Source organism: Crocuta crocuta, unplaced genomic scaffold (genome assembly GCF_008692635.1).
Source record: "Crocuta crocuta isolate KB4526 unplaced genomic scaffold, BGI_CrCroc_1.0 scaffold334, whole genome shotgun sequence".
In the NCBI taxonomy this organism is placed as follows: domain Eukaryota; kingdom Metazoa; phylum Chordata; class Mammalia; order Carnivora; family Hyaenidae; genus Crocuta; species Crocuta crocuta.
Genome location: NW_027533260.1, coordinates 1,494,025 through 1,515,221, shown reverse-complemented (window position 1 = coordinate 1,515,221; position 21,197 = coordinate 1,494,025). Strand labels below are relative to the sequence as shown.

The 21,197-nt window shown below is 54.6% G+C and overlaps 1 protein-coding gene across 1 annotated transcript in view; it reads right to left on the bottom strand.

The window, feature by feature from the left end:
- Positions 1-1,283: 1,283 nt before the first annotated feature.
- LRRC4B (leucine rich repeat containing 4B) overlaps positions 1,284-21,197 on the bottom strand; it is a 25,465-nt gene continuing 5,551 nt past the window's right edge. The window contains 2 exon segments of the mRNA XM_077747181.1: positions 1,284-1,741; positions 1,744-2,812. Of these exon segments, the coding sequence (XP_077603307.1) occupies positions 1,326-1,741; positions 1,744-2,812 (1,485 nt within the window). The 3' untranslated portion in view covers positions 1,284-1,325.

The window sequence follows — 21,197 nt, the reverse complement described above, 5'->3', positions numbered from 1 at the left end:
GGTGTGAGCAAGACAGAGGGGGGCTTCCGGCCCCCCCCCCAGGCCCAGCTGCCGCAGGAGCACATCACTCCTTCCCCCTTCAGCCTGACCCGCTTTCTCCCCACAGGGGGGTCTGCAGAGGGAACAGACACTCTCTGAGGCTTGGCTCTGTGGAGGGCTGAGTCGAGTCCTCTCAAAAGATCTGTTGGAGTCCTGACCCCCAGGACCCGCGCATGCGACCTTATTTGGAAGCAGGGTCTTTGCCGATGAGCATGTTAAGATGAGGTCGCGCGGAGCATGTTAAGATGAGGTCGCGCGGAGCAGGCGGGCCCTGACCCTGTAGCACCGGCGTCCTTATAACAGGGGAAGTCTGGACAGAGACGGGCGCGTGCGTGGAAGATGGTGTGGAGACGTGGGGTGACGCGGAGCTGGCGGGGACAAGGAAGGGTCTTCCGCTACAGGCCCCGGAGGGAGCGCGGCCCAGCCCACACCTTGACCCCGGGAGGACTCCCGGATCCAGAGCTAAGAGCTGCGGCCTGTGGAACCCAGCGAGGCGAGCAGGGGCGGGGAGAGGTCCCAGTACGTGCCTGACTGAGCAATGGGGGGGTTAAATACAAGTGCCAGGTGTGCTGGGTGACCGAGCCCCTCTCTGGGGCTCCCGAGGTCAGGGGTGAGAGGGCCCGAGACCACCCAGAGGTGCTGACTCTCCCCACCCTCCGGGGGGGAGCCCTGACACCTGACTTTTCCATCCTCTCATGACGCCCCCCCATTCACTCTGTTTTGTCTGTCCTCCATGCTTTCATGACCAAAAAAAATATTTTTTTTTTACTTTTTCCGTGTTTTTTTTTTAAAGTAATTACAGAGCAGGTAGTCATTGNAGGTGGGGGGCAGGGCCGGGTGTCTGGAGGCTCTGACCGCGCGTCTGTCTTTCTTTTCAGTTTCGGGGGGCGAAGGGGGAGAGGGAAGGGACAGGCGTCAAACTGCAAAAAAATGAACCGTAAAAGGAGGGTTGTTGGGGATGAGGGGAAAGGACGCCCCCTCGGAAAGCTCCTCTCTCCCCTGGAAGGCTGAGGGCCGGGAAGGGTTGGTTGAGAGCGAGGCGGAAAAGCGGAGGGTTCCGGCCACTTGCCCCTAATCCTGCAGCCCCTCCCTTCGCCTGGGGTGGAGGGGGGGGCGGGGCGAGGCCAGAACCGCGGAGGATCCGGACACGGAGCCCACCCTGTCCTCGCTGGGGTGAGCCGCCCTGGGGTCCACGCGCGGGCGGGGCTTCAAACCCTCCTTCCCGACCTTCCCTGCGCGGTCNCAGTCCGGCCCCGGGGCCCCGGGGGCGCCCCCGCGCGGCAGCTTCAGATCTGCGTCTCTTGCACATTCTCCTTGGAGCCGCTCTTGAAGAGCAGAGGTTCGTGGATGGAGTTGAGCCCCGGGGGGCCCTTGCCTCCGCAGCCCCCGCCGCTGGGGTTGCTGCTGTAGTGCGCCTTGAAGGCGGCCGCCACGTAGTGGTGGTGGTTCNCCACCGTGCGCGTGGGCCCGTGGTGCTTGTGCAGCTGGTGCTGCTTCCGCAGCTTGTAGAAGGCCACGAGCATCACGGCGGCCATGAACGTGATGGCCACGAAGCAGCCGATGATGATCTTGGTGGTCTTCATGACGTCGTCCAGGTCCTTGAGGGCGTTCTCCGTCACGTCCGTGATGGGCACCGTGAACGCCTTCTCCGTGNGCCGCCCCCGCCGCCTCCCGGGCCGCCGCCGCCGGCTGCCACGGGGTCCACGGCCGAGACGTTGAGCGTGGCCGAGGCCGTGGTGTTGCCGGCCGAGTTCGTCACCATGCACGTGTACTGGCCCGTGTCCTGCACGGTGACGTTGGTAAAGTTGAGCGTGCCGTCGTGCAGGACGGAGATGCGCACGCGGTACGAGCCGTGCGTCATGAGGGTGCCGTTGGGCGTCAGCCAGTTGACGGACGTCATGGAGGTGCCCGTGCGACACTTGAGCTCGGCGGCCATGCCCTCGGTGACGTTGAGGTCCGTGGGCGGCTCCACGATGACGGGCGCGTAGCAGGTGAAGTGCGACTGGTCCAGCTCGCCGATGTAGCGGCCCTTGAGGCCGGCGGGCGCGTGGCAGCGGGCGCAGCACGTCGTGTTGCTGGGCACCGTCTCCTTAAGCCACCAGCTCAGCCACAGCACGTCGCAGTTGCAGTGCCACGGGTTATGGTTGAGGTGGACGCGCTCCAGGCGGTGCAGGGGCGTGAAGAGGTCGTGGGGCAGCGACATCAGGTTGTTGTGGGACAGGTTGAGCTCCTCCAGCGACTTGAGGTCGTCGAAGGCGTTGCGCTCGATGGTGGCCACCTGGGCGTGCATGAGCCACAGCTTGCGCAGGCTCGTGAGGCCCTGGAAGGAGCCCGGGCGGATCAGGTCCAGCCGGTTGCCGGACAGCTCGAGCTCCTCCAGGCGCACCAGGGCCGTCAGGTTGGGGATGTCCTTGAGGTTGCACATGCCCAGGTTGAGGTAGCGCAGGTTGACCAGGCCCTCGAAGGCCGCCTCCGAGATGTACTCCAGCCGCTTGAGCTCGCCCAGGTCGAGGCGGCGCAGGGAGGGCACGCGGTTGAAGGCGTACGAGGGGATGCTCTCGATGGGGTTGTTGCGCAGCCAGAGCTCGCGCAGCTTGGACAGGTACTCGAAGGCCTGCGTGGGCACCGTCGTGAGCCGGTTGTCGAACAGCTCCAGCGTGTTGAGGCTGGGCAGCCCATTGAAGGCGCCCACCTCGATCTTGCGCACCAGGTTCTTGCTCAGCTGCAGGATCTCCAGGTGCCGCAGGTGCTTGAACGTGTCTGTCCGGATCACCTGCGGTGGGGGAGGGGAGACACGGATCAGCGATGCCAGCGGGCCCCGCCCCCTTCCCTCAGCCCCCACCCCCTCGCTGTTGGGGGGGAGGACCGGGAGACCTTGGGAGACACTTTCATTGTTTCCGTGAAGGCTAGACATCCCCCTTCCACACCACTGGCCTTTCCACTCCCGAGTCTTTCTTCCCCAAGGGAGAGCAGAGCCGCTGACCATCCAAGGTTCTGTGATGGGCGCTCACGGCATCTGTGTTCATTACGGCCTAACCCGAAACGATCCCAGTGTCTCTCAACCCGTGAGGGACACACGCTGTGTGCCTGTCCGCTCGGTGGAACACCATTATCCATACACACCACAAATGCCGTGGGCTGGCATCGCGTTGAGCAAAAGAAGCCAGGCCACAAAAAAAGCGCGTGTGGTAGGGTCCCGTCGGTTCCACGTTGTATGTGTGCTAAGCGGCCGTCTCTGAGTGTGTGGGGGGGCAGGCCACGCCGGGGAGGGGCGTGAGAGAACTTTCTGGAGTGATGGCAGTGTTCCCAATTGGAGCAGTGGCTATGTGGATGAATAAGACCGGCAGACCTCCCCACACTGTTCACCTAAAATGGGGGCGTTTCATTATATGGAAATTACATGCCAGTATGTAAATTACACCTCAATAAAAAAAAAAAAGGATTAAAAATACTCACACCGCCAGTTAACATGCATTGAGTCCTTCTTTGGCACCGGACACCATTCTAAATGCTTTATGGGCAACAACTCATTTAATCCGCCAAACTGTCCTACGAGATGGGTACTTACTCAGTATCTGCAACTGTGAAATCCATCAAGCTGTGAAACCCAGGGATTGTTCATAGCTTTGGCACCAAATGCCACTCGGTGGTAGGGTCTGATCAGAACTCAGGGGAGGCTATTTAAAGCTTTTATTGATCCCACTCATGTGACTATTCAAACACTTCACTCTAGAAATATTCCCACACTTGATAAGGTTTAGAAGAGTCAGGAGGTGTTACTGAATATATGCTGTACATTACTGTACATTAGTTCCTCACCTTTCTTCTTCTTTTTTTTGTTTTAGTTTCTTTTTTTTATGTTTATTTATGTTTGAGAGAGAGAGAGAGAGAGCAAAGGAGAAGGGAGGGGCAGAGAAAGAGGGAGAGACCGAATCCCAAGCAGGCTCTACACTGTCAGTGCAGAGCCTGATGCGGGGCCCAAACCCACAAACTGTAAGATCATGACGTGAGCTGAGATCCAAGAGTCAGAGGTCCAACTGACTGAGCTTCCCAGGCACCCCAGTACCTCACCTTTCTAACATCAGATGCCAAAACACATCTGGCCTCAAGGGTTCCCCGTGGGGGTTTATGAATTATCTCCATCTTAGCAGGAGGCAGAGAGAGGTGCAGTGACTGACCCAAGGTCACAGAGGAGGAGATGATGGATTTAGGATTGGACTGAGGCTGTCTGCCCCCAGGGTCCCAGCTCTTAACTCCTGAACTTGGCCGCCTCCTCTCAGACTGAGGCTGAGGGACCACAGGAGGGGCAGTGCTGGGCCCGGAAGGCAGAACCTTTCCTGATTCTCCTTCACAGTCATGGTGCCAGGTACTCTGAGACCACGCAGGCATCAGATGGCGTTTCTGAAGCTTAGTCAATGCCTTGGGGGACGCTTGCATTGTAATCTTAAGGGGAAAATGGAGACCTCCAAACAGCATACTCTGAAGTCATGACTTCGTAGGATTCTATTTTATTTTATTTATCTATCTATTTATTTTTGTCGGATTCTATTTTAAAGATTTTATTTTGGAGGGCGCCTTGGTGGCTCAGTTGCTCACGTCTGACTCTTGATTTCGGCTCAGGTCATGATGTCATGCTTGGCGAGATCCCGCCCCAAGTCAGTGCAGAGCCTGCTTGCCATTCTCCCTCTCCCTCTCTCTCTGCCCTTCCCATGCTTGTGCTCTCTCTCTTTTTCAAAGTAAATAAATTTAAATATATATATTTATTTTATTTTTACATAATCTCTATGCCCAATGTGGGGCTCGAACTCACAATTCTGAGATCAAGAGTTGCACGCTCCACCACTGACTGAGCCAGCCAGGTGCCCTGTGACTTTGTGTACACTCATCTGTGCACCGAGAAAAGACTGTCAAGAACTACTCCAAACTCTTCTTGGTAGTGAACTCCAGCTGTTGGGGATTATGGGAAATTTTAATTCTTTCCATATATTAAAATTTTTTAATGTTTATTTATTTATTTATTTATTTATTTATNGCTGAGCTGTCAGCACAGAGCCCAACGTGGGGCTCAATCATGGCCTAAGCCAGAGTCAACTAACTGAGCCACCCAGGCGCCCTCCTTTCTATATTTTTTTAATAAACAAAAATTACTTTTATAATATGTAGAAAAACACTTAAAAAAATTTTTTTAACCTGAGAGGCACCCAGTTTCAGGAACAGTAATAACATTCCCAGTACTGTCATAATCACAAAATAACAACGGCAGCAGAAATGCAGTGAGGACTTCGTTACTTTTAAATTTCCTAGGAGTCACATGAAAGAAACAAACAAACCCCAAACAGGTGAAAGTAATTTTGAGAATATATTTATTTAACCCAGTATATCCAAAATGTTATGATTTCAACACGTCATCAAAAGGAGAACTTACGAAGGAGGTATGTTACGAGTCTCTGAAATTCCACTCGTGGCTTGTAGCTCACGCGCTCAGTGGCCCCGTGTGGCCATGGCCTTCGTGTTGGGCTATGCAGATATACCGGGCGCTTCCCTGACTCCTCGATGCTTTGTGAATGCAACAGAGTTTTATCCTCTAGCAGCTTTATGAACTGGGACTGTTAGTGCGCATTTCTGAAGGTGCCTGGAGGAAGCCAGTGGCCGGGGCTCCGTCTTTGTAACATCATCGCCGTTACCGTTGGTCACACGCAGGTGTGGCCGTGAACATGGAGCCCGGAGCCCCGTTCATAAGCCCCCCGCCCAGCTCTGCGCTTGGCCCGTTCTGAGCCTCCCACCCAGGGCTGGCCGTGAAGGGAGAACGGGAGTCCCTCTGGGGGCCATGGTGCCATCGCTGGAGAGTGCTCGGGGGCTCCTGACCTATCGATGTAGTTGGCGTCCAGCGGTGCACCATCGGCCTCAGAGCCCGGGGAGGGCGGCTCTTGGGGCACAAAGCTCCCTTCCCGCACCATCCAGCTGAAAATCAGAGGCGGGAGCCTGACACTGTTCTCAGCTCTCTTCTCGGTTCCCTGTCTCATCCCCTCCATCCCAGGCCCGGGACTCAGCCTCCTCCTCTCCCACCTGGATACCTGGCCCCAGACTTCTGTCTATACGCACAGCCCCTTCCCTCCAGGACCCCCCCCCCCATTATTCCCAGCACAAGATTCTCCCGCTCCTCCCTGACGCAGACCAGGACTACATCGATAGTGCCAACCCACAGTAAGACCCAGTCTCTGGGGCACCTGGGTGGCTCTGGCGGTTAAGCATTGGGGCTCTTGATTTCGGGTCAGGTCATGATCTCGTGGTTCGTGGGATCGAGCCCCACGTCAGGCTCTGCGCTGTCAGTGCAGAGCCTGCTTGAGATTCTCTCTCTCCTTCTCTCTCTCTCTCTGCGCCTCACCCGCTCACTTTTTCTCTCTCTTCCAGGGCCGCCCCCCCCCTCCTCCCTGTCCTGCTCAGCAAGTCCCAGAACACAGTCCCTAGGACTCTGCACTTGCTGTCCCCTCTGCCAGAAGACCCTCCCTACCTTTGTTCCTGGCCACCTGCCATCTGCTCTTCAACACCCAGCTCCTGTGTCACGCACCCCCAGCCCCTGCCGCAGCTGTCCCTACGTCCTTGTCACCCAGCCGAGTCCAGGCCCCTCCAGCGGCCGCCGCCGCAGGGCTTGGAGCACAGCGCTGTCTTAGGGGCCCAGTCCCTTCATGGAAACCAGATTCCTGAGGAAAACAACCCCGGGCAGCTGAGCAAGGTGGTCTTTGTGGCCTCAGGGTGAAAGGGGTAGATGAGGAAATACATCAGGCCGTTAAAACTTTGCGATCCTCAGGGCGCCTGGGTGGCTCAGTCGGTTAAGCGTCTGACTTTGGCTCAGGTCATGATCTCATGGTTTGTGGGTTCAAGCCTCACGTTGGGCTCCGTGCTGACAGCTCAGAGCCTGGATCCTGTTTTGGATTCTGTGTCTCCCTCTCTCTCTGACCCTCCCCTGCTCACGCTCTCTCTCTCTCTCTCTCTCTCAGAAATAAATAAAAACATTAAAAAAAAAAAAAAACTTAGCGATCCTCAGAGCACTTGAATGGTTTCTAGGAACAGTGGGATGGAGTCCGGGTGGTGGAGGAAAGGTCCAGCTCAGAGTAGGGACCAGAAAGGGACCCAGCCCTCTACCACACATTCGCTAAAGTCTCCTGCGGGCCTCTGGGATGTGAGATAGAACAAGAAAGCAAATTTCCATGTGCCTTTCCCCCCTGCTGATAAAAGTAATATATATTCACTTTAGGAAAAAGTATAAGAAGACAAGAGAAGTCAGCCGTGGGACATCGACTTATGTTAACTTACGTGAACGATTTCATATATATCCTTCCAGCCTTTTCTCTGTACATATAATGCAGGGATATCTCTTTTCATCTTTGTTTTCTTTTATATTTTACAAATTTTGCTGACACAATATACTCTCCTTCCGGGCACCTGGGTGGCTCAGTCGGCTGAGCATCTGACTCTTGATTTCAACTCAGGTCAGGATCTCATGGTTCATGGGATCAAGCCCAGCATCAGGCTCTGTGCTGACTGCTAGGAGCCTGCTTGGGTCTCTCTCTCTCCCCCTCTCCTGCTTGCGTGCTGTCTCTCTCTCTCTCTCAAAATAAATAAACTTAAAATACACACACACACACACACACACACACCTTGGCCCTGCATTTCCCCTTAATAGGATTACATTGTGTTTTCCCATATCGTGATATATACTTCGAAACAAGTTTCATGGCTATCCAAAATTCTTTCCCAGGGTTATACTTCCTTTGGGACATTGAGATGGAATTGCCAGGGTCAATTATTTATTTTCCTTAATACACTTCTCTAATCTCCTGCAGTGAACATAGCTAACTTCTAGAATGGGACAAAACCTCGGCAAGTGCTATCGCTCGAAGGAGTCTTCTCTAAAGCACACCGGTGGGCGATGGGCCCTCGGGAAACTCTGCCAGCCGCTGGGGCCTGGCACCTGCTGGACTTGACCTCCAGGGCCGGAGGGAAGGGAGAGGCAGGCTGGCCTGGGGTCTCTGCAGGCAGTGGGCAGTGTGGCTGTGCCTGCGCCCGAGACTGGGGGCGGCCCCAGGACCCTGAGAGGCCCTGGGGGCTGCCTCCCACGGCCACGTGGGTCACTGTACCCTGGTCTCCTCCGGGAGCAGACGGGAGAGCCTGGCCGGGTGGTCCCAGTGTGTTCCCTGGGGTGCTACTCGACAGCAGTGACAAAAAGCTTTCCTGATCAAACCGGAGCTGCGTGTCCCTTCTGGAGGTGTTGCTGCCAGGGGGTGAGGTTCAGGGAAGTCCTGTGGGAAAGGATAGCTCCACTTGGCCCCACTCTGGGTTTCCCAAACATCACAGCCACAGAACCCTCCTCGCAGGGTGCCTTTGATCATCGCCCTGGGAAACGCTGGTGCAGCACAGAGCAGGCCCTTATCACTCACTGTTTGTATTAAAAACAATAGTAACCGAGCGCCTGGGCGGCTCAGGCGGTTAAGCATCTGACTTCAGCTCAGGTCATGATCTCACGGTTCATGAGTTCGAGCCCCGCGTTGGACTCTGTGCTGACAGCTCAGAGCCTGGAACCTGTTTCCGATTCTGTGTCTCGTCTCCCTCTCTCTCTGCCCCTCCCCTACTCGTGCTCTGTCTCTCTCTCAACAATAAATAAACATTAAAATTTTTTAAAATAAATGAATAATAATAGTAACAGCAGCAGCAGGAGGAGGATCCAGCCATCACTAATCGCCAGGGAGACAATGAGGTGGGCTCTTAAAAGATTAGACATGACAGTCTGGACAGAGAAATCTGGAAGGGAAGGGCCGCCGGCCCAGGTCCTGGAGACCCACGTCTTCACTGGGTCGTGGTGGCACTTAGTTCCAGGGCCTCCCCAGGTCCCAGCAAACAGTCTGCAAGCCGAGTGGGAACACACTACGTGCCTGCCTGCTCCTCCCTCCTGCGAGGGTCCCAGCTCTCACGCAGTGTGATCCCCAGCCCACCTTCCTGGTCCAAGGCGGGCCTGCAGCCTCAGACCCCACACAACCTGTGGCCTCACCCGTGCGGTCGGCTAGCAAGCCTGTGGTTCTACTCCTCTGGAAGGTCTCACAGCCACAGCCCATCTCCAGGGTCTTGCTACACCCAGGGCCCTCCTCTGGAGCCCTCCATGGCTCCCCAGTGCTCTCAGAGAAGATTCAGCCTGCATGAGAAGCCCTGCTTGGCCTGGCGCCTGCCTGCCTCTCCCCTACCCTCTGCACACCCATCACCCTCACCGCCCTAGCGTCCTCACTCCTGTGACCTTTCAGCCAATAACAAGTCCTGGAACTATCTCACCAGGTCCTCCACTTTTACATATGCTGTTCCCTCTTCCCAGGCTGCCCTACCCTTTTCTTCGGCCTAGAAAACACCCGCTCATCCCCTCGGATCCAGCCCAAATGTCTCATTCATTACGCATTCATTCATTCATTCATTCATCCATTGCTTTTTATTTCGTGGGGATAAAGCAGTTATGAAGGAGCCGACGAGGGGAGGGGCCATTCCCCAGGAAAGGGCATCAAGATGTCCACTCACAAAGCTGTCCTGAAGACTCAGGGGAGTCGCTGACATTTGCTCGGCCCAGGGCCTGGCACTGCAGGTGCTCGCTGAGCCCCGGTGACGAATGCCAGGTGCTGGGCCGGCCACTCTTCATTCGAGTCGGCTGTTCCCCTGGCAGCCTCGCAAGGCGGCTTGTCAGAGAAGGAACCTGCTTAGCCAAGTCACACAATGGGAAAGTGGCAGAGCCGGGGCTTGAACCTGGAGCCGGAGGCTCAGTGAGGTCCGGTGACTCCGTAGGGCTGCCTGCTGTGCCCACTGGGAAGTGCACAAGGGAGACGTCTCCCCCACCCTCTGCACAGAGGGACCCCAACTACAGTCTGTCCACAACGTGCATCTTGGCAGAGTCTGAGGCTGTTCCTTCTCCACGTGCCTTGTCTCAGCTGCAACGGGAAGGGTGTGTGTGGAGGGAGGTGGGGGCATTTCCAAGGGGGGGTGGGGTCCCCCCAACCACTTTACTAATGCGCTTGAGAACTAAGCAGGACGGGGGTGGTGCTGCAGAGGAAGCCTGGTTTTATGGAAGATGTGCTGTAGGGGTGCTTTAAATAGCGAGTGCTTTTTATTTTTACCAGGATTCCAGTAGTTCCCCCTTCTCTGCAGGAGGCCTGGGGAGCAGCCTAGTGGGGAGTTGCCGGGTCTGGGTTTGAATCCTGGCTTTGCCGCTGATCAGTGGTGTGACCTTCGGAAGGTGTCCTGCTCTCTCTGAACCTTCTTTCCTCACAGGTGCTGCACGATTACTGTGAGGCTTGGACACGATCATGAGTGCTCGGAGCAGGGCAAGCATGCAGTAATATATATAATTTTAAATTGTTCCAGCTAATAATGATCATGAACATTTGTCCCATCTCTGGGCATCCAGTTTCTTCCTCAGCATCTTTCCTCTACGTGGGAAATTCCAGTTGCCTTCCTCCAGGAAGCCCTCTTTGTTCCCCTGCTAAGGTATCAAACACATTCTCTTATCACACTGGTTTGACACGTCCTTCTCCTTGGCTAGGCTATGAGTGAATGAGTAGAGAGTCAATCTGGATGGTTTCTGCATTCCCTGTCCCCTGTTCAAGGCCTAGTTCATGGCCGACTTCAGCCAAGTGTGTTGAGTGAATAGCCCAGAATGGACAAGGCTCTGGTTTGAAGAGCACGCAGTTATGCCAGTCGATGTGGGCCTGCACACCTTTTGGCCTGAATGACAATGCCAACATGTTGAAACCCTCAGAGATAGAACTCGGGAGCTGAAAGAGCACTGGAGTCTGGTTCCAACTTACTCTTTGGTTAGCANTATGCCAGTCGATGTGGGCCTGCACACCTTTTGGCCTGAATGACAATGCCAACATGTTGAAACCCTCAGAGATAGAACTTGGGAGCTGAAAGAGCACTGGAGTTCTGGTTCCAACTTACTCTTTGTTTGGTTAGCATTTGCTATCTTATTTGCTTTCATCCATTCTGACCTGATGTTTTAGGTGTGTCTTTTGGAATTTTTTAAAGTTTATTTATTTATTTATTTAGAGAGAGAGAGAGCACACACTGGAGGGGCAAAGAGAGAGGGAGAGAGAATCACAAGCAGGCTCCACACCATCAGCATGGAGCCTAATGAGGAGCTTGAACTCATGAATGGTGACATCATGACCTGAACTGAAATCGAGAGTTGAAAGCTTAAGACACTGAGCCACCTAGGTGCCCCTGGATTTTGCTTTTAGTATGGTCTGAAAATTGCTGTCTTTTAATGGAAATTTAGTCCATTTACATTTATTATAATTACTAATATATTTGGAATTATTCTTACTGTTACTTTGTGCTTTCTGTTTGTCCTGATTTTTTTACAGCCTATTCTTTCTCTTTTCCTGTCATCTTTTTCATTGATTTTCTTCTTATTCAATTTCCCCCATCTATTATTTTAGAATTTATATATTTTCTCTTTCTCTTCTTTTAATGGTTACCCTTAAAATTTAACATGCGCACCTAAAGACTAAAGTCAGGCCAGTTCCTCTCTTCTCCTCTCAAACAGTACAACTGACTCTGAAACAAAATGCCATCCCGGGCAGGTTCCCAATAAGGCAGTAGGGGAAAACCATTATTTGTTAAGTGCCTATTGTGTACCAGACCCTGTATTACATGCTCTGAGGTGGCGATCTCATTTAGTCCTTGTGGAAATCTGTCACATGGGTGTTATCAACCACATGTCCCTGCCTCCCCTCTTGTTTGATGGTTTACCGCTGAGGATTTGGTCTCACAGATCCAAAGTGGCGGAACCAGGACTCAAAGTCTGCTTTTCCTCAATCTAAATAAATACGAAGTCTCTGCCTGTCTGCCCAGCTCAAGCCAAGAGGGTTGGGCTCTCTCGTGGTTTCAATGCATTCTGAGCCATGGAGCCGGTTCATTATTCAACCATTACCCACGTGTTGATTTGCTCATTTGACAGATATTCTTTGAGTGCCTGCTATGTGTCAAGTATCTTGCTGGGCTCTGGGGATCCAGCCGTGGACAAGAAAGATGCAGCCCTGACTTCCCAGAGCCTGACCTCGAGTGGGGAGGATGCTAAACATAATAATTATGCAAATGATCATTTTAAATGGCAATGGTGTAAACAGATCGTGGATGCTTCCCTGGTTGTAGGGGGAGGGGCAGGTGTGGGCCGTTCTACAGCACAGCTTGAGCCCCCCCCACCCAGAGTAGATGACCACTGGCACAGAGTAGGATGGACATGGTGGGGACTGGTTCTTGGCGTGGGCAATCCCCGCACCCTGTCCTCCCAGCTTAACATTTGGTCTGGCTGCTATTCTGCTGTGCTGCAGAGGAGGCTGTCCTGGGGTCTGGCTTCTGACAGCCACCTAATAGCCAAGTACCCTCGTCTCCTTGCTTCTTCAGTCCAAGGTTGCTGAGCCCTCCTCCCCCCATGCCCAGCTCTGTGCTCATTGTCAAGGGTACAGGCCCCAGTCGGGCAAGGGCGAGTGGCCCCATCGACGACCACTCCCAACCCCGGGAGTGGGGGGCCTCTCCTCTTTCATCCTGGAGCTTGGCCTATTATTTAGGGGACTCGCCACTTCAGCTACAGTAGGTAAACATTACTAACACTGAAAAAAATCCCACTGTGTTCTGTTGGGGTTTTTAAGAAAATAAACTGTCAAGAATTCCTTTATTAAAAATTTAACTGTGGTGGGAGATGATTAAGTGAATTGTTCATCTTAATACTATTAAAATAAATTGTTCTAATATGTTCTGAGTGTATGGAACCGATAACGAAGCTTAGCAGCTTGCTCGCTGTCTTTTCTTGTGTGTGTTAGTGTTTTGCATTCACGATTTTATTTTATTTTATTTTTTTAATTTATTTTTTTAATGNATGTTCTGAGTGTATGGAACCGATAACGAAGCTTAGCAGCTTGCTCGCTGTCTTTTCTTTTTTTTTTTATTTTTTTATATTTTTTATTTATTTCTAGGAGACAGAGAGAGACAGCGTGAGCAGGGGAGGGTCAGAGAGAGAGGGAGTCACAGACTCTGAAACAGGCTCCAGGCTCTGAGCTGGCAGTCAGCACAGAGCCCGATGCGGGGCTCGAACCCACGAACCGCGAGATCATGACCTAAGCGAAAGTCGGACGCTTAACCGACTAAGCCACCCAGGCGCCCCTATACCAAATGCTTTTATGATGATTCTCTTTTCCTCCTTCCAAGACAAGAGCCTTGGGCCTTCTTTTCAGTGGGGATTTCGCTGACTGCCAGGACACAGCAGGAGCCTGGCAGGCTTGGGTCTAGACTCAGCCTCCCGGGCCTCAGTGTCCTCCTCTGTGGCATGGGTGCAGGGCCCTGAGGCCCTGTGGCCCTGTGAGGACAAGCTTGTGTCACAGCAACACCGCTCAGCCCAGGGGCAGACTGAGCACTTAGAACACAGCATCTCCTCCTTCATCGAAATCCAGAAATGTCGTTTCTGCCGCTATTATTGTCTTGCCCAACAACAGGTTCTAAACTTGTCCCTGTTAGAAGGTTCCGGGCCCTGCTGGCACTGACCTCTACTGGCAGGAGCCATATTGGGTGAGGGAATCTGGAATCAATGTGTCAGCCTCCATAGCACGCCCTGTCCCCCACCCCAGGCCGACCCTCCAAAGGTGTGGACGGACTCCGGCCAGAGCTCGGTGGCCCCCACTATCTACCTCAGAGGAGAGAGCTCAAACCCCAGGGCTCCTCAGCTCCCCAGATGACTGCTGTGCTCACACAGACTTGTCTCGTCCCTGCCGCAAGCCGGCGATGCTCTTGCTCACGAGCCCCGTAGCCTGGTGGTTCAAATGCTGGGGTCAGACAGCCGGAGTCCTGACTCGGGCTGCCTCTCTACCATTTCTGGGACTTGGGTGAATTTTATTATTTTACTGTTATTTTTTAAGGTTTATTTATTTATTTTGAGAGAGAGAGAGAGAGAGTAAGTGGGGGAGGGGGAGAGAGAGAGAGAACCTCTCTGCACTGTCAGCACAGAGCATGCCGCGGGGCTCGAACTCATGAACCCTGAGATCATTCCCTGAGCCGAGGTCGGACGCTCAACCGACTGAGCCCCGCAGACGCCCCTCTTGGGTGCATTTTAGACCTCCTGGGGCCTGCTGCCCCCTCTGTGTGATGGAGATTATAAAATCTACTTCTTATGACTGGTGCGGGGATTAAATGCCTTTCCCCACAAGAGGGCTTAGTGCCTTCGAGGTGAAGTGCACCCTCTATGTCTGCGTCTGTCACCTCCGTCCTCCTCCACTGCTGAGTTCACGCTGTCCCCTCCCGGGACACCATCCCAGCCTCTGCGCCTGGTCGGGGCCCAAGTCACGCAAGGCTCCCCAACAGCAGCAGCAACAACACAGCCGTTCTCCTAACCACCCCTGCCTGGTGAGAAGTCTCCTTCCCAGATGCCAGCGCCATTCGCCCATGTGTGTGACTGTCCATCCACACTCACGGGGCCATCCCCTCCCTCGTGTCCTCACCCTCACCTCTTTCCATTCATCTACCTGGGAGTCCCCTTCTCGGGCCTCCCGGGCCAAGCCCTGCCCTGTTTGCTGAGTGTGGCCTGCTCGTCACCTCTGCACCGCTGTCCCCACCCCAGACAGCTTCTGAACCTGGGTGCAGACAATGCCCTGGGAAGGGGGGGTAAGATCTGTGTCAGGGGCTAAGTGCACCCCAGCTTTGCCCAAGGCAGTGTGGGTGGGTGGGGTTAGGTGAAGGCTCGGGCTGGGTCAAAGAGCTTCTTCCCTTTGAGGCCCCCCGGCCCCCTACCCCCCACCTGGCTTCCACCTCCATCTGGAGCACAGGGGTCCTGCCCTCATGTGCTTCCCTCTCTGCACCCAGCTGTGCAAAGGTCCTGCAGCAGAGCTTGGCACATAGTAGTTGCTCAATAAAGGAACTGGGGCATGAGCTGGGTGCTGCGGACTGACAGGCTGGGGCCAGTCAGACGCAGGAGGAACGGGCAATTTAGGGAGTGGCTTGGAGGCTGCTTCCACGTGGGAGGAGACCCCCTGCCCGGTGTTGTAAGGATCAAGCCACCGGTGTCTGGGGCCCTTGAGGAAGCGAGCCTGGCGCCAGGCAAGGGCGGAATGGAGCTCTGGCCCTTCAAAGGCGAGGTGTGTTTTTAGAAAGGCTGGAAGGGCAGGGCTGGGGTGGTGTCTGGGCCCAGCAGGGGGCACCTCCCCACCCCCCGCCCCGGGTGTGGCTGGGACAGGGACAGGGACAGGCCTCCTTGCCAAGGGTCTTTGCTGCAAGGGGAGCACTGCCCATCTTAAAGTCCGGGGGTGACATGGAAACTGTCACTGGGGCGGTGGGGGCGACGGCGGGTGGGAGGCCAGGAGGAATCTGGGGCAGGTGTGCTAATGAGCAAGGACAAGGCCAGAGCAGGGCCGGGCTTTGTGGACAGTGTCACTTAGTTCTGTGACTGAATCACCAGGACTACTTAGAGCCCAGACAGCTACGCATTAGGAAGCATCAGGAATTCGTGTTGGAAAAATCAATTTCTGCAGCCAGTCTGCCTGGACTAAGTCCCAACTCTGCCCCCCAACTATGGCTTCCTGCACAAGGGTCTCACTTCCTACAGCGCAGCCTCACTGGTCCGTGAAGTGGGGGGAAGAACAGGACTTACGGGGTAGTTGTGGAAAGAGCTTGGAGCATCGCTGGGGGGCTGCACCCCCTCCCCCACTCCCACCCTCCAGGCAGGAGGCGGGCTCAGAGAAGCAACCTAAGTAATAGAGGGGGAGACATAGGTCTCCTATCTCTCACGCCTCTGTCTACTCAACTGAAAAATGGGGATCCCCCCCTGTCCCTCTCCTGAGGCTCAGAGGCCACAGCACTCTGCAAGATGGGAAGACACCCTCTGATTGGTTCCTATAACGGTTGCGTTTGGGGCCAGTGGCGACATGAACAAGTGTGCGCAAGTGCAATCAAGTGCTGCACACAAGTGCTGAGGGGACCAGGGGGCCTTGGCCTGACTAGGGGTTCAGGGAAGGCGTCTCTGACGTTGAGTCAAGAAGGACGAGGGTGACCATGACAAAGGTCTCACTGTCAGTCCTTGCTAGAGCTGCTCAGCTCCTGGGGCCTCACCAGGGTCCCCCGCCTTAAGTCCTCATGAGCAAATGCACTGCCCCCACGTGACGCTGTGTCCCCAGGACATCCGGGAGTGCCTAGGATACAGTAGCGCTCAGTACTTGCTTGTCCAAAGAATGAAAGTGTTGAGCTTCTCAGCGGCTCTATGATGGAAGCACTGTTATATCCCCATTTCACAGATGACAAAACGGAGGCCCAGACAGTTTCAAAAATATGCCCGAAGAAGATCTGTGAGTCAAGCCTCAACTGTCCCCCACAATCGTTAAGCGCTGATGCTAAGTAGATGCAGGGGAGAGTGGAAGAGCATTCCAGAAAGAGGGGACGTCTAGTGTGAAGGGGTCCAGGGATGCAGGAGGCTGGAGGCAGGGGCCATGTCTCAAAGGGTGCTGTCTCAGTCAGGAAAGGTAACAGGTCGACCACCTGGGGGACCGAGCTCGATGGCCTCGGGCTCCACCACCTGTGATGTGTGGCCTGCGCTGTCCCTCCCGGAGCCGGCTCCCTGATAGTCCCAGTCCTGCTGTGGCCTGGACCGCGCAGGCCACGCTCCACGGCATGAATGGGGAGGAGGGATTCCACTACACCCGCTCCGGCTCGAAAAATTCTAAATCAAAAGTCAGGCAGAGTCAGGACCCCCCCAAACTGGAAACTGTCCAAATGCCAATCGACAGGAAATGGATCAAGAGATCGCGGTAACTTCATCGGACAGAATATTACCCAACAATAAAGAAGGAAAAGGGGGCAGTGCCGGGGCTCCAGGAAACGACAAGGAGACCGGGCGGCTGAGGGGCACAAACAGAAGCTGGTGGGGCGGCGGTGTAGACAGTATACACAGTGTAGACGCACTATTCTGGCTGTGAGAAGCCAGGGGAGGGGCCGTCTCATTTTCCATCTGTCAAATGGGACAAGTAATCGTGTCCTTGTGGGAATGAGGGGCCCCCGGGAAGGAAGACTCACCCCCAGTCCCCCGGCTCAGGGTAAACACTCGCAGGTTTGGTTTCTGGTCCCTTCTCCAGGCCAGGCGAGCGGATCCCACTACAGACTGTTGTCTTGTGCACATTATATTTAAGTAGAATTTTTCTTACTAACGAAAAGCCCTCGCTGAAGAAAATTTAGCGACTGAAGAAAGTGAAGAGAAGTGCGATTTCCCTCCATCGCACTAGGTGGATGGGAAAGTCGGTATAGACGTTTCTGGGTGGCCCTGGGTTTTGTTTTTGCTTTCAGGGCAGTTTTATTATTTTATTATTATCTTTTAAATTTATTCATTTATTCTTGAGAAAGAGAGAGAGAGCACAGCAGAGGCGGGGCAGAGAGAGAGGGAGACACAGAATCTAAAGCAGCCTCCAGCCTCCGAGCTGTCAGTGCAGGATGCCGATGCGGGGCTCGAACCCACGAACTCTCGAGATATGACCTGAGCCGAAGTCGGACGCTCAATCGACTGAGCCACACAGGTGCCCCTCCTTTCAGGGCAGTTTTACAACACAAACTGGGTGTCCCGTTTGCATCCTTTGAAAGCTCAGTGTTACATGCTAAGCATTTCCCTGTGTCATTTGATATTCTCCGAAACTCTGTTTTAAACAGCGACGGGACGCTCGGCTATGAGGATGCGGCCGATTCACTTGACCCTGACTACCGAGAACCGAGGCAGCTTCTGTTCCACACTTTGGCCCTTGGGCCAACCTCATTCCTCTCTCTGGAGCATCTCTGAGCGCATCTTTCGGGTGGGTGGATGGGTTTCTTAGGCCAGAAGCACATGTCTTTGCCAAGTGCCTTCACACACTGCCCACACAACCTCCTAGGGGACCCTGAGGGGCACTGGTTAATTACGCGCATGACCTCTGACCCAGAGAGTCCCCCAAAGATGTTACCACGTGGCTCCCAAAGGGGTCCTGGGGGAGATTTGGTGGTGGAGGCAGCTCTAAGCCTCCTGGGTGTCTGTCCTGACTCGGGGGTGGGGGCAGGAGGGGGGGGACCCTCCAAAGAGAACTCTGCAGCAGTTAAGCCAACGGAGTGGACACACGCCTGCACACGCGCACGCGCGCACACCCTGATGTGGATGGCTCTTAAAAACCCCGGGCTGAGTGAAAACAGTGAGACAAAGAAAGCCATCTATAATGCAGCTTCATTTACATAAATTAAAAATACATGCACACAATAAGCACTTTGCAAGAACACACACAAGCAGAAAGATCCACAGTAAACACATCAGGGTGGGGGCTCGGGTGAGGAGGAACAGAGCCTGCGAGCAGATGAGGACCAGGCCCATCCCAGGAGTGGGGGGCTCATGGGGGGCCCCCGGGGCAGGTGGCCTGATCGGCCTCATGGCTGTCAGGGCTGTGAGATCGAGGGGAAGGGGGGTCTCTAGGCCTCTGCCTAGAAGGTAACTCGACAGGCTCAGGGCTCGTGCGCCCATCCAGGCTCAGGAACGATTCGAGGGCCCACGGAAGGCTGCTGATACTTAAAAAATTATTTTGCTTGCGAAGGGCATTAAAACAACCGTTTCCACCACCTGTCATGTCCAGAAGGGCATTTGAACCCTCTCCAGAGGTGGACGCCACTGTTCTGGAGAGAGGTCATTGCAGGCAGTCAGTGCACTTGGGGTCTCCCTGTGCCGGGGCTTGTGGGGGAGGTGACAGAGCCTCAGGGCTGCTCCCCAGCTCTTGCAAGTGCTGCAGGGATACACACCTCCCTCCCACTGCCAAGCCCCCAAGGCAGGGGCTGGGGAGCTGACCTTCCGTTCATAGACCACTACCTGCTACACACCTGCCGTGTACCAGGCTTCGTTCTCGGTGCTGGGGGTCCAGTGGGGAGCAGGGTGAGGTTCCCCCCCCCCCACATGAGAGTGATCATCTGTGCAGAGCCAGACGAGGCAGGTGACCATGGGCAGGACAGGGAGGCTCTCAAATCCCCAGAAGTCAGGCCATTTCTATGGGGCTTTGATATCAGGCTGTGTGTGTGTGTGTGTGTGTGCGCGCACTACCCCACATATCTGAGGAAGAACCAGTCACACACAGGGCACATGGGCTTGTGGGGCAGCGTCTCTCTGATCTTCCCTCTGACCCTGAGATTCTACTTCTAGGAATTTCTCCCAAGGGCGGAATCGGGAAAGTTCCCAAGACTGGGCCCTGAGGTCGTTGACTGCAGTGCTGTCTATATCAGTGAAAACACCAGCGAGAAGGGACTAGTTAAGGAACAGGACGGCGGAATCCTATGCGGTGATTAAAACTGATTTGGCCGAGCGTTAGTGTCAGAGAGAAAGATGTTCATGTTACGCTCTTAGGTGTTGAAAGTCAGCTGCAAACTGGTATCAAATGGTGTGATTTCATTTTTTTCTCAAAAAAATAAAAAACCCCAGAAATCCGCTTACCAACCCGGCCTCCTGGGCACTGGCCAGAAAGACACTAAATGCCAATGGGGGTTACCTGGGAGTGTCGATTACGCTTGGCTTTTGTCCCTGTGTTTTTACTTAGGTATAAATTCTAGTTTTCCTAAATTAATTCGCATCATTCTGAAATAAATAATTTAAAAGTCCATTTGCATAGGCACAGAAAAGAGCCAGGAAGGTTTTAAACAAAATGTAAACAGTAGTTATTTATATCTAGGTGGTGGGACTAGGGGTGATTTATTTTTTCCATTTTTTTATCTGGATAATGAAAGAGTTACTTTCTTGGGGAGCCTGGGGGGCCCAGTCAGTTAAGTGTCTGACTCTTGACTTCGGCTCAGGTCATGATCTCACGGTTTGCGGGATCGAGCCCCGCGTCGGGCTCAGCTGGCAGCGCAGAGCCTGCTTGGGATTCTCTCTCTCCCTCTCTCCTCTCAGGTGCTCGTGTTCTCTCTCCTAATAAATAAGTAAACTTTTTTTAAAAGTTATATCCTCCAGCTCCTCCACTGGCTCCCTCGGCGGCCCCACATCTGCCACCGGCTAGCCATCCATGGAGGGAGGCATTTGGCTGCACCTTCACAAGCACCCGCTCTCATGGGCAGCACGCTCTCCCCCTGGGGGAACATGCGGTCTGATGGGGTCGGTGGCCTCTGGGGTGGGGGTGCCAGAACCCCCAGGGGTGAGATGCACGCACTTTGGTGTGTGCCTAGCACTGCCACGCCGCGTGGCTGCGCAGACCCAAGAGTGACTTATAAGTTCCCTTACGCCCACGGGGCTCAAGTGGCATCCCCTGACAGGGATGTGGGTCAAATGTCTGGAGGCCAGTGGCCCTGGGAGATGGGATGACAGATGCACCAGCAAACGGGCCCAGGCAAAGGGGCCGGCTCAGACCTAAAAGAGTCACCCTCCCTTGTTTCTTCCCACACACGCTCTGCTGGAAAACCCTGGTGACTCCACCTTCGAAACACACCCAGAATCGGCCCACTTCTCACCACCTCCACCTCCACCAGCCTGGTCCCAGCCGGGCCCTCGGCATTGCTCACCCAAACTCTGCACCACGAGGAAAGAACAGATCCAGGATGCAAACCCAGGCGCCCTGGCGCAGGATCCGTGTGCCGTATGGGCTCCCCGCACCTCAGCCGGGGAGACCCAGGTCGGCAGCCCGTCTGCCCTCCGCTCAGAGCTTCCTCTGGCTCCTGGCTCATTCGGAGCAGAGCCCAAGTCCTCACCGCGTGACCACGAGGCCCCACAGGATCTGCACTCACCTCCCACCCTCTCTCCTGGCTCACTGTGCTCCAGCCACAGCTGCTTGTTGCTGTTCCTTCCACACACCAGGCAGGCTCCTACCCCAGAGCCTTTGCACGTGGAACTCTCTGCCTGGAATACCCTTCCGTGAGACTCCACCTTCGTGTCCTCCAAACGTTTGCTCAAATGTCACCTTCCCCATGAGGCCACCTGGATCTTGTGGCTTTAAAGGTGCAGCCAGCCACCCCTCCTCCCTCACCCACCGCCTCCATCCCCGATCTATTTCCTTTGCCCACAGCCCTCAGCATGTTTAACCCATGCCATTTACTTACATATCATGCCTAGGTCTGGAATGTGGGCTCGGGAGTGGGGTGGGGTGGGGCGGGGCGGGGGAGGCTGTGTGTTT